The sequence below is a fragment of the Barbus barbus genome, assembly GCF_936440315.1.
Source record: "Barbus barbus genome assembly, chromosome: 21".
Lineage (NCBI taxonomy): Eukaryota > Metazoa > Chordata > Actinopteri > Cypriniformes > Cyprinidae > Barbus > Barbus barbus.
The window spans coordinates 13,509,046-13,521,831 of record NC_136749.1 but is presented as its reverse complement, the minus strand read 5'-3'; the positions used below and the strand labels follow the sequence as shown (position 1 = coordinate 13,521,831).

The window sequence follows — 12,786 nt, the reverse complement described above, 5'->3', positions numbered from 1 at the left end:
TATTATTAATGCTCAAGAGTCAAAAACAGTTTACAAGCAGTAATACAACCATCAACATACAAATGATAGACAATAACTGCATTCCTCTGCTCGTAAACAAGGCGCAGCACATCAGCTTCTATGTCAGAATGCTGGCTCAGGCACCACAAGAGAAGAAATTGTTGAATTGTTGAAAATTATTTTTGTTTTCTTTGCATACAAGAATTATTCTCATAGCTTCATAACATTAAGGTTGAACCACAGATGCCACATGGACTAGTTTAAGTATGTCCTACCTTTCTGGGCTGTTTGAACGTTTACGTTTCAGTTGCATTGCTGTCTATGCAATGGTCTTATGGGTTTGGAACTACATGAAAGGAGGATAGTAATTAATGAAAAAATAGGTAATATGTACTTTTAAAATATGAATATATACATTTAAGGCAGTAATATGTACCATTTAAGAGTAAAGATGTACCTTTCAGCTTTTGTACCTTAGGGTACCACCGTAGTGACAGCATTTTTTCAGCACCTTTTATTGAGACTGTATGTCAAAACACTTTTATATACTTTTGTAGTCAAAATCAGATTAAAGTTCTTCATAAGATAGTATTCTTTCAAATTGCTGCACATGAAAAAATAAACATGCAATTTTGTTCTGTTTGTTTTGATGTCTGTGAACAGCTGTACACGTATGGACACCTGTGAACTATAACATCCCAGCTGCACCAGTTTCTGCTCATTAAAATATGGGGAAATACACACGCATAGCCACACATGCAGAAGCATGTTAAAAGAATATTACATTTTTATTTAAAAACATTCAACATTCTTGTCATTCAAAAAGTACAGTTGTAAAAACACATTATATACTCTGCAACAGAATTTGTTTAAAATGTACAGTAAACACCACATATTCATCGTATTTGGCATCATCAAGCAAAAAGCGCGCTTAAAAGCACAGGCCCAGTGGTCTTCCGCTCTGCTCCTCTCAGTTGGTATGGTTTGGGCCTGCTGTACGTGTACGTGAGTTGCGGTTTGGTCTGGGTACTGGAAGTGGCCTCGCTTGCTCTCCCATCTCCGCTTCTTTCTCAGCTCTAAAAAAAACAAATGCTGTAAAACTTCTATTACAATGTAGCAGTTACTATAGTGCATTTATGCTTTAAATTTAAACTTATATGAACTGTTAACTACCAATTAGGAAATAAACAAATGTCGTGCCCTAGAATACATAAGAAATATGGACTGTGTAAATATAACATCCCTACATTTATCCATTTTGACATTGCCAGTAAATATACAATATGGTGTTATTCTGTCCAATACTGATAAATGGCAGCTCTTAAAACTCTACACTATTTTTTGAAAATCATTTTTAAAATAAGATTAAAATCTCTTGAATGTATAGGCATCATTTTAATGTACAATATTAAAAAGACAATATAAAAATAGGGAAACGATCACAAATATTTAAATATCCAACACCAACCAGTACTAAAAAATGAGGTCAAATTAAATACATTTTAATATAATATATATTGCAATTTCAACATTAGATATCTTCTCTTGGGTTAGCATTTAGATTTTTTTAAACTATCCTTTCAAGACAGTATAAAAGCTGTACAAACTTTAATACTAATGGTTACTAATACTAGTATCACTGTATTGCAGAGGAATAGATGTGGAGGAAGTACCTGCTGCACTGGCAGTAGTCTTTGGATGTCAGAGGCTGCCGAATGGATCTCAGCTTTCTCGCCCTCTGCTAGGTTAAAGAAAAAAAAAATGATTCATTAAATGAGCCACTTCCTTTCTTGCTTGCTTGCTTGCCTTCTTCCTTTCTTTCTCTCACCTTCTTATGTTTGTTCCTTTTATGAACGATACCAGCCACGATGATAAGTCCAATCAGAACCACAGAACAGGCTCCAACAGCAATCCAGATCCACAGCTGTACACCATACACATTTTTATTCAAGATTTCCTTAACTGCAGTTGTTTTCCCCTTCCCTTTAGTGGACCCCTTTCCACCTGTACAGTAATCATTACAGAGACTGAACCATATATTTAGGATTTTGCTTGATGCACATAAAAGGGCATAATTTCTATTGGAATGAGGTTCATGCTTCTAGGGATGCAGTGACATTAAAATTGTAAGAGATAACAATACTTATTTTCATGTTATGGCTGATAATATGGTTATTATTGTAAGATGTTATGCTATTTTGTCAAATTAAAAATAACAAAAAAATATATATATTTTTTTTTTTCAATTGTAATGTAATTTAAATTCTAATGTAATTTAGACATCTAGTCTGAAAAACTATATTTATTTTAAATATTAACTTTAAGTGAGAGTTAGATGACAGCTATCATAATCTAAATGTAAATATAGGGTAAATGACCATACAAAATTAACAATATGTATACATTCAATATTGACTGATCTCCAACATCGGCCAATTATTGATAAGGTTCTGATATGAAGTGTGCATCCCTACAAGAATGATTTTGTTAAATTGTGCAGTGTTGTTTTATTTTACCTGAAGCTTTGGCCACAACCGTCAAAGTCGTCTCAACACTTAGACTCCCTCCACCCTCAAAATCCACTGTACACACAAATGTTCCTGAATCGTCGGTCTGTGCCTGAGAGAATATGAGGGGAAATTTCTTTCAACATATTTTTTTTTCTTCTTTTTTTGGCATGGATTATTCCATGAAGAACCTTTAACATCCATGAAACCTTTGCACAAATAGTTCTTTATAAACAAAAAGCATTCTTTAGATTATTAAAAACAGTGTAAAGTATTCACATTTTTCAATGTAACATCAAAGTTGGTGCTGAGTTGTCCAGTAGTAAAGTTGACTTTTGGTGATTTCTCGCCATTCCAGTGTAAGCCTTTGTCTTCTGTGTTCATCAGGGTTGGGAAAGACACTGTGGGACGGTGGTCAGCCTTCCATTTCCCACCTAAAACACGCTGAGATACACTCTGAGGAAGAGAACAGGGCAGCTCTATGTCGTCCCCTTTAGAAACATTAACAGCTGTGGTCTGAAGACCTGTTGGAGACCCAGACAAATGTCACTGACAGCATGAAATGTGAAGTATTATTGAAATAAATACACTTTCATACTGAATAATAATAACTACTGAGGGACACTAACCAACAACAACAGTCAACGTTACACTGAGCTTCAAGCCATGGACTAGACACGTCCACTGGCCTGCCTCTCGTGAAGTCACAGACTTCAGTTGAATTACTTGATTTTTTTCATTATATGTTTCACCATTAGGGGGTCTCTGCCACTGTACTTTAGTATCTGGGTCTCCTGTAATGTCACAGTGCAGCTCTGCATTACTAGACTGCACCAACACTGGACCTGGTTTAACAAAGACTGAGAGAGAAATGGGAGTTAATATGAAAAATACAATAATTTGAAAAATAAATTAGTAAATATATAAAAAATGACAACACTGCTGTCTCTCACCTGACACAACATGCAGAGTGTATGTTTTCCCTGACTGCTTGCAGGAATAGACTCCCTGGTCTTTTGTCTCCAGTCTGGAAACTATCAGCTTGTCTCCATTTAAACGTGCTTTATCGTTAATATGGGTGGAACCTATTAAAATTAAATCAATTACAGTGTGACTCCTCACAAAATTTCATACTCAAATCAGAATTGTTTGTATTGAAAGGAGAAGAACTGATACCCTTCCGTTTATTTCCACTTCTGGCATTAATGCTACAGATGAGCTTGTCATTATATTTCCATTCTATATCACTGTCTGAACCTACTCCACAGGCCATGGAAACCTCATCCCCGACTCCCTTATACAACACCTCACATTTCCCACACCATATACACAGTGCTGATGGAGAGAAGGAAGAAGGGTTAAACACAGCAAGAAAGAGAAAGCTGTACAGGCAAAGAAATGAATTTATTTATGCTCACCAAGAAGGAGAAAAAAGATCTTGCAAGTTGCCATTCGACTGTTTTTTTTCTGAAAAATATGGTAAATGAAAAGAAAATGTGTTTCTTTTTAAATCAAAAGCCCAAAGTTATACAGAGATTAATACATTTTTGTTCGTAAAAATAGGCTCATGCTTTTGCAAAGAAAAAAAGAGCGAACAAGAAAGAAACATACAAGACACAAACGCTACTCGTTTCAGGATACATTTTCGTACTCTCTCATTCTAATTTTTTTCCAGTAAATGTTTGGTCTAGAAAATAATATTTATAATTTCAACTAATTTCAACTAAAACTAACATTAAATTTGAGTAATCTGAGATAAAAGACACTTAAATTACTTTTAAGCTTAACAAGCTATTACCAGCAAATAAGTAATGGCTCCTAATTTTACACATATTTGAAAAAACAAACATTGGTAGACACCGAAGGATCCAACAATGGATAAGATACTTACTGTATTTTTGTTTTTTTTATCAAAGCTTTGATGTATCTCTAATGTATATTAATTTACATAGGTATCCCTTAGAATTTTTGTGGTGCAAATGAGCATTTCTGTTTACATCTGCTGTTATTAAAATAGATTATTGTCATTACAGATTAATATTATAAGCTGACACATTTTCATAAACATATATTTACATATTTGTCATTTACTTTTGAATTCTTAAAATTGGCACTTTTGAATTTGAAAAAAAAAAACTATATCTATTTTCTATTAAGTAATATCTATTACTTGTGCAAGTAAATCCATAGACATTTATATGATTATATATTTAAAAATCATTCAAGTTAACCCAATGAAAATATAAAACATTATAAATGGGCATGGCTCCAGATCAAGTGTTAAAGAAAATCCTTGTTAAACACGATATCTGCTCATACCTCGCCATAGTTGACAGTTCTGCTTTTCATACTCACACTTTTTATGTTCTCTTGAAAAAGTTTCAGAAAAGTTCTGTACCTTTAGTCCAAACTGGCAAAAACCATGTGCATGAAACCAGCCGATACGAAAAGAACCTGCACAAGAAACTGAAATGAGGCATGAGAGCGGAAGAAAGCAAAAAAAACAAAAAACAAAACCAACAACCAGAGCAGGGCAGAAAACGCCTCTCATATGCACTTTTAAAGTGGGAAATCCTTGAAATGAGGGCTGCATTTACCGTAGAGTCACACTAAAGTAATATGCATATAACTGGATAGTATATTTTAGTATATTTTACAACTAAACTGTCAGATTACTGCCAGCTCTCACACATTCAATGTGAGACACACAATTGAAACTGTTCTTACGCTCTCACACGACACGTCCATTTTCTCACACAGTGAAGTCTCTATGAGTCCTTGTATTTAGGACAAACAGTAGGCAAATAGTACTGATCAATGTTTATGTGTAATTTTGACTTTTATACTTTTTATTTCATAATTTTATATTTTATATAATCCTACTGCTCAAAATACCTGGGGGAGGTAGGCTTGACATACAACATAAAAGTATTTTAGGTTATTGATACTTAATATGTGCAGACAAGTGGAGGAGGGGGGACAAAATATTACATAGTATTTAAAAAGTGTGTTGACTAACAATATACTGTGAAAATGTCACAGGCAAAATGCATACAATTTTAAGAAAGCTATGCAAACATACTAGTTTGAAATTCAATTGAAACTGCTTTGGCAGCGTAAGATGTATGGGCAATTAATCTTTAAATGGAAAACGAAAGAGCGCCATGCACGGTGGCGTAGCTAGGAATTCTGGGCCCTGTGCACTGAATTTGCTTTGGGTATAATCAAATAGCATTGCATAGTCTTCATTGTATGACGCTGCAGGTGTTTCTATTATTAATACATACATCCAACTTTACACAGACTTTACACACTGTACTGTAATACTGCACTACTATATATTGCACTGTTTGTATATTTGTATTTTTGATTCTTCTTATTTATCAATACTTTATTTTTGTTTTTCTATTAGTGGTATTCAGAGTGTAAAGCAAATGAAGAATTTCATCCTACAAGGAAATGTGCATATGGCAATAAAGGCTTTGAACTTTGAACTAAAGTTAAATATAGATTCTTTCTTGTTAAAAATTCAAAAGTAAAGGGCTGTCACTTTAAGACACAATGCATGGATCCAGAATAATGATGCACATTCAATTTTTTTTTTTCTCAACTGTTTATGTTCACTTAAGACATTAAGACAACCAACAGTTTTTCGAGGATACTTGCCAAGATGGGTATTTTGACATAATTTTGTATGTATTTATCTGTTCATCTGCAAGAAGATGCAAAACTCAGACGCAGCTCTTTGTGTGTGTGTGTGTGTGTGTGTGTGTATTTTGCGCACAAAATATAGCATGCAAGTGCATCTTTTTGTGCTTGAATGCTTTAAAATCTCTTGAATGTTTAAATTGGCAAGGCTTAAAAATGTGCAAATAATAACATGACAACATGCAGCAGTGGCCCGTCAACTGTCCTGAGTGTCTTTCATGTAGGCCTCAGTTGAAATCACTGGGGGCCCCTCACTTACAATGGCCTTTGCGTACACATGTCTGTTAAGTCCACGAGACCGTAGGGTGTCCCATTTGTCATTTTAGCTTTCACAAGGGTGCTTGTGAGAGCCCCCTTTGCGGCTGCTATGCACCCTCGATGCACACTTCTGTTGAGTTCCTCAGCAGACTTCTACCTGACAGTCAAAGTGGAATTATGTCATGAAAGTGTATCCTCAGAGGAAGACCGCAAGGCTTTAGGGTGTGATTTGAGCCAGGGCCTATATCCTCAGACAGTGAATACGATATATACATATTTGGGCATATCCACTGTGAGTGGATGTGCTAGCTCACCACTGGCTAAAAGCATTTAAACACACGTTCCTGCCAGTGAAAATACTACATGAGGTGTTGTGCAAGATCAGGAAGGAAATGGAGTCAATGCTGCTTTTAGTGATAAAAGTGGCCCCCCCAGCCCTTGTTTCCGGACCGTTTGGAATTATTTACAGGTCCCCCTGGCCTGTTATACTGAGGAGGGACCTCCTATCCTGAGCAAATAGCTTAATCTGGCACCCGACTTGGGTGACCCAAGCCTGGAGTTGTGGAGCTTACACATTTGGCTGCTCGAGGAAATTAACTACCTCTGGTTAGTTTTAAATCATATCTCTAAAGCATGAGCCCTAGACACCTGTATGCTCACAAGTGGAGAGATTTTGAAATGTAATGCAGCATGAAAAATGAGAATCCAGTAAATTGTGCCATTCCAGTTATCCTGCCTTTTTTGAGTGCGGTAGAGTGCCTACCATGCTCAAAGTGTTCAGGACTGCCATATCAGTGTTTCATGATGAAATCAACAGCCAGTCAGTGGGCAGAAATGCCCTGGTGGCCAAATTTCTATGGGGTGTGAGACATCCCCAATTGAGATTCGACCTTGGTACTGAAAGCACCGACGTGCTCGCCATTTGAACCGCTTCAGTTGGCTTCTTTACAAGTGCATTGTTTTACGACAGTGCTTTTACTTGCACATGTAAATGAGTAGTAAATCATGCATAGATTTTCAATCAAATCAGATTATTTCTGTATCTGATCTAAATGACTGATTGTCCACACTGTATTATAACTGTGCAGACCCAATTTTTGCATCCTATGGTGCTCTTTCATTTTACAGAATATCTTCATTGGTTTTTATGGAGATGACATTGTGTTGGTATGCCTATGCCAAAAAAGGACAAAAAAACACCAGCAACAGGGTTTGCAATACAGATGTTGCCTTACAATAAGACAACATGCTACCATTGCGCTGGATTATTATGTTTTACGAGGCAGTAAAAGAAATGTAGGGAGCTAGAATGTGCGACTTTATTCTGTGTTGCTGTCTCTGCCTATCAAAAAACTCAAAGACCAGAGATATATTGTTATTTTCCGCTTGATCAAATTTCATGTGATTTAAAAAAAAAAAAAACTAAATAATGGGTTCCAATCAAATATGCAAAAAAAAAAGATTTGGACCGATAGTCAGAATAAGGCTTTAGAATAGATTACGGAGTTTAGAATATAACACTAACAGCCTGATGGAGAGAAGGATGGAGAACAAGAAGTGTTAAATGGCAAGACAGAGAAAACCTGTAAAGGCAAAGTAATCATAGTCTGCTTAAAATTGCTTAAAATGTATAGTACTGCTTAGACAATACACTTAATAAATGTATTTATGCTCACCAAGAAGGAGAAAAAAATGAATGTTCCAAGTTGCCATTATACTCTCATTTTCTAAAGAAAAAAAATATGGCCAATGAAAAGAAAATGAGTTTCTCTTTAAATCAAAGCACCCAGTGTCAGGGATTCCACGCAGTCACAACCTCCCCTGTCACCACAGTCACTAGTCATGACACTCACAGATCACAATCACGGGATTACTGATCACCCAGACCTGTAGCCATCAATCAGCTTTCCTACTCAAGCACACTACACGCAGACACTCATTGTCCATTCTACCATTCACCTACCTGAACTAAGCCTGACTCACATTTGCTACTTACCTGCTTGTACTTACCTTCTGTATATCCAGTTCTCCCTTGTTCCAGAACCATCCCGGTCAACCTGCAGAAGACACAGCATCAGCCATCACAGCTAAGCACCAAGGAACTGTCATATGTGTTCGGACTCACCTCCTCTCCGCTTCCCCGATATCCACATGCAACTGTTAATAAACATACCTGTCTGTTCACTAACCTCTTGTCTCCGGCTTGTGTTGTGATACCCAGAGGTAAACTGACATTTCTTTTCGTTGAGAAAACAGGACTAACTAAAAGAGGCTCATGCTTTCGCAAAAAAAGAAAAAGAAAAGAGCAAACAGGAAAAAACATGTGGTTATGAGCCACAAATGCAACTCAATTCAGTAATTTAGTTTCATTTCCTTTTTCCCAGTACATGTTTGGTCTAGAAAATGATATTCTTGGTTTCAACTGATTAACATTAAATTAAATGAGATAAATGCCACTTATATATAAGACGTTTATATTATTTTTAAGCTAAATATGCCTCCATATTGTAAAAACATTGACAGGAGAAACAAAGCTTTAAAGCTATCAAAGCTTTAACGTATTTCTAGCTATGCAAGTTTCCCTTCGAAGGTTTGTGGTCAAATAAACATTTGTATTTCAAATGTTATTTACAGATTATTGTATTATGATGGTTATAGTATAATCTTAAAGACTGTGTATTTGTCGTTTATTTAACCATTTTAAATTCGAAAACAAAACTTACATGTATTGTTTGTGCAGGTCAGTCCACAGATATTTATATGATCATATATTAAAAAATCATTAACGTTAACTAAAAGATAAATACCAATCAATCTGATTCTCTTTTCATCATCTTTTCATGGTTTTCGCTGTTTTTAAGAAACCATTTACTTTTGCAAGTTAGGTATATTTCATAGTTGAATGCTCTGCTTTTCATACTCTCGTTTGGATGCTGTTTTTATTTTTTGTTGACAAAGTACTGTGCCTTTAGTCCAACTGGCAAAAACCAGCATATGTGAAACCTGAACCTGCACAACAAACTGCAATGAGGTATATATGAGAGCAGAAGCAAGCAAATGTTGTAAGGAGAGTAACAACCAGAGCAGGGCAGAAAACGCCTCTCACATGAACTTCTCAGTGGTGAATCCTTGAAATGAGGTTAGATTTGAAAATTAAGATTTGAGAACTAATTATAAATAGGGTAACAATAATGTATATATAAATTAATTTAAAAAAAAATCTAAGTCAGGATTTTTACACCTAAACCAACATGTCAAAAAAAAAAGGTGCTATATGGCACCAAAAGTGGTTCTTTGACTCGTAATCATAGGGGAACCACTTTTGGTGCTATATAGCATCTATTCACCTTTTTCAAATGGTGCTATATGGAACCATTAGAGGAGCCATATAGCACTTTTTCTCAAAAATGGTGTTCAACGGTGGTTCTTTGGCTTTTAATCATAGGGACACCTCGTTTGGTACTATATGGCACATATTCTTAAAGATAAGAAGCTTAATAGCACATTTGTCAAAATGTGTTACACAGAACCATTAGAGGTGCCATATATGACTACCATAGATGAACCAATATGCTTCTAAATGACACTTTTACTTAAGATGAATGATAACTAATCATTTCTTACCAAATTGCAGCTTTAAAGATTCAAATTAATGTACTAAATGCTTACTGAGAAACAAAATACATGCCACTTTCAAAACCTTTTAATTTATTTATTTCAGCAGCAAATAAAATGAGTGCTGACAAGCCAGGGAATATACATATACAACATCACAATATACGGGGAGTTGTTGTTTTATACACAAACAAAATAATGCAATAAGTTTGAAATATGTACATTTTTGAAGAAGAGAGAGTCCTGGTTTACATATATATATATATACTGTAGCCCTATAACCTTTTCACCTACGGTCTTAGGCCTACATTAGTTCTTTACTTAATTTGGAAAATCTAGTCTTTTTAACATTAATAGTGAGTGAGTGAAATTACTGAAAATTAATAATACACAACCACTTGCAAACTAAGTTGTACACTCTGAAGTACTGCAGTATCTTTCACTTTTTCACTGTCAACAGCGTACTAACATTTTTGTAGGTCCTTCAGGATTTAAAAAACAATAGAAACTACAACTAGACTTGGAAGAGGCCAAGAAATAGAGAATATTGACTTACAGTGACAGGAAGTAGTGTAAATCTGTGAATAAATGTTCCATGTAGGGACACTGTGTAGGGGACCATGTCAGTCAGAGCAGAGTTCATTCATGGAGCTCTTTTCTGACGAGCTCATGATCTGAATCAGGTGTGTTAAATAAGTGAGACATGTACATCATGTGGGGGCAGGTCACCAGGACTGGAATTGAGAACCGCTGCTACAGGAGGAGTCCCAGTGCCGTCGAGATGTCCTCGCTCTCCTCTGTGATTAACTGTCCAGCCAACGTGAGCACAATGTGGTCATACTGCACGAGTTGACCCTCCCTACAGCCTTTAAGCTTCATCTTAGGTGTTGGGATGTGCTGGTCTGAGAATGGCCCTAGGGGAGAGGGGATAATAACATTAACCATCTTGTCATATTTATTTGCAAGGCAAACCTTGAAAAAATAAAATTTAAATAAACCCTAAATTAATTTTAACTACTGTCATACAACTGCCCAAATACTTTTGGCCATGAACAGAAAATGAATAAAAGTTTCTCTTCAGTTTGATAGCATAGTTTGTGTAGACCAACAAAAAAAAAAAAAAAAATGTTTGCATTGAAATCATCTGAATAACAAAATGTGCTATAAGTGTAGTGCTTTGGTTTGATTGTGTTTCACACACTGTAGTCAACTGTTCATGGCTCAAACAGCAACCCCGGCTCCTCCTTGAACAGAGCAGGCAAGAGCAGAATAGCTGCTTCTGACTGTAGGCCTTTAAACAAAATAACCTCATTAGATTAACATAACATGGTGGATGCTTTTACCATTTTTCTTTTTTATATACATCCATTACTGTGTGTAATACAGATAAATTCAGGAAAGAAGACAGGTATGATTTCAAGCAGAGAGGTAAGGTGTCAGTCAGTGGTACTTAATGGCTTCTTTATGTATGGCAGTGGTACAAATAGCACCTTAACCACACCAAAGAACCGCTGAAGACCCATACAGGGGCTTACCAGGTTCTTTATACGGTAGCGGTGCTATATAGCACCTCAACCTCCCCAAAAGAACCGCTGAAGACCCATACAGGGGCTTACCAGGTTCTTTATACGGTAGCGGTGCTATATAGCACCTCAACCTCCCCAAAAGAACCGCTGAAGAACTTTTTTTTTTGAGTGTAGCATGTGCACATACAAGTATCAGCTTTTCATTACATTCAATGATTGTAAGTAGGCCTATGTGGTAAGCCACACAGACTGACATAAAACACAGGACTACTTATCATCAAACTTCTCAGCAGTGAGAAATAAACATTGTTAACCAGATGAATTACCAAATGTTCTTTGTGTTGCTTACACACTTAGCTAGAGTTATTGAAGTATGTATGCATTTATTAATTTACATTTATCAATAGTCTTTCCACTCTATATTCATTTTGGTTCATTTCAGTAAAACATTTATTTCATATGGCAGAACATTCCTATACAGCCATAAGCAATACACAGTCAGAAAAAGCAAAGAGACATATACATATTATTATTTTAAAGCAAAAAGAACAAAAGGAATCTACCCCCAAAAGGAGAACAAAACGTAAGGAAAAAAAGTGCTTTTAAATTTGCTTTTTGAATTTAAAATTCCAATATCTAATATTTAGCTGTTTTTGTAAGTTAGTGACATTTATTTGCCATTAAACCTTTACAGAAACATTCTGGAACACATAAAGGGAAGGAAGGTGGAGCTTAGCTCTAACAGCGATGATGTCAATAGCCACTATCCAATTCGGGGGAGGCACGAAGGAGACTAGTGTGCAGTGTGGTGTTACATGTAATGGAGTAGTTACATGTAATGGAGTTGCGTAATTTAATTACAAAATAAATGTAATTGTAATCCGTTACAGTTACTGTGAAAAAATGTGTAATTAAATTACAGTTGACATGAAAATCTTAACGATTACAATGGGGGTTGCATCTAAATATTTTATATTACCCAGACCCACATACAAATTTAATTGATTTCTTTCCCAAATTGTTCTAAAATATGAGACATCAATGTTTCAGGTGTTTAGGACACAGAGTAATAACTCAATAACTGTTTTATTTCCTATCTGAGTTTATGTATATGCTTTATTTTCTAAGATTAAGTGTTGTGCAACACTGCTAGTGTGTTTGGAAAGGCGTTG

General features: G+C 35.7%; 1 protein-coding gene across 7 annotated transcripts; it reads right to left on the bottom strand.

The window, feature by feature from the left end:
* Positions 1-7: 7 nt before the first annotated feature.
* Positions 8-5,284, bottom strand: LOC306886823 (uncharacterized protein). Of its 7 annotated transcripts, none has more exons than XM_079444147.1 (11): positions 5,235-5,284; positions 4,863-4,961; positions 3,926-3,974; positions 3,684-3,842; positions 3,461-3,592; positions 3,137-3,367; positions 2,787-3,031; positions 2,517-2,619; positions 1,829-2,004; positions 1,674-1,741; positions 8-1,076 (listed from the first exon to the last, which is right to left on the bottom strand). In XM_079444147.1, the coding sequence occupies exons 3-11, from the start codon at positions 3,957-3,959 to the stop codon at positions 971-973; spliced, it is 1,254 nt and encodes a 417-aa protein (XP_079300273.1). In that variant the 5' UTR covers positions 3,960-3,974; positions 4,863-4,961; positions 5,235-5,284; the 3' UTR covers positions 8-970. The 7 variants fall into 7 exon arrangements, 6 of the variants coding, with proteins under 6 accessions (XP_079300273.1, XP_079300272.1, XP_079300269.1 ...); XM_079444146.1 differs by having other exon boundaries at positions 4,906-4,961; positions 5,235-5,279; XM_079444143.1 differs by lacking the exon at positions 5,235-5,284 and having other exon boundaries at positions 4,906-5,227.
* Positions 5,285-12,786: the final 7,502 nt, after the last annotated feature.

What these genes read in the sequence shown, in the direction of transcription:
- LOC306886823 (XM_079444143.1), bottom strand. Translation starts at nt 5,100, where the DNA reads ATGCAGCCCTCATTTCAAGGATTTCCCACTTTAAAAGTGCATATGAGA. An exon ending in GATCTTTTTTCTCCTTCTTG is followed by an intron (nt 3,843 to 3,925) that starts GTGAGCATAAAT and finishes TCTCTCCATCAG; the next exon opens with CACTGTGTATATGGTGTGGG. An exon ending in GGTTGTGGCCAAAGCTTCAG is followed by an intron (nt 2,005 to 2,516) that starts GTAAAATAAAAC and finishes ATTACTGTACAG; the next exon opens with GTGGAAAGGGGTCCACTAAA.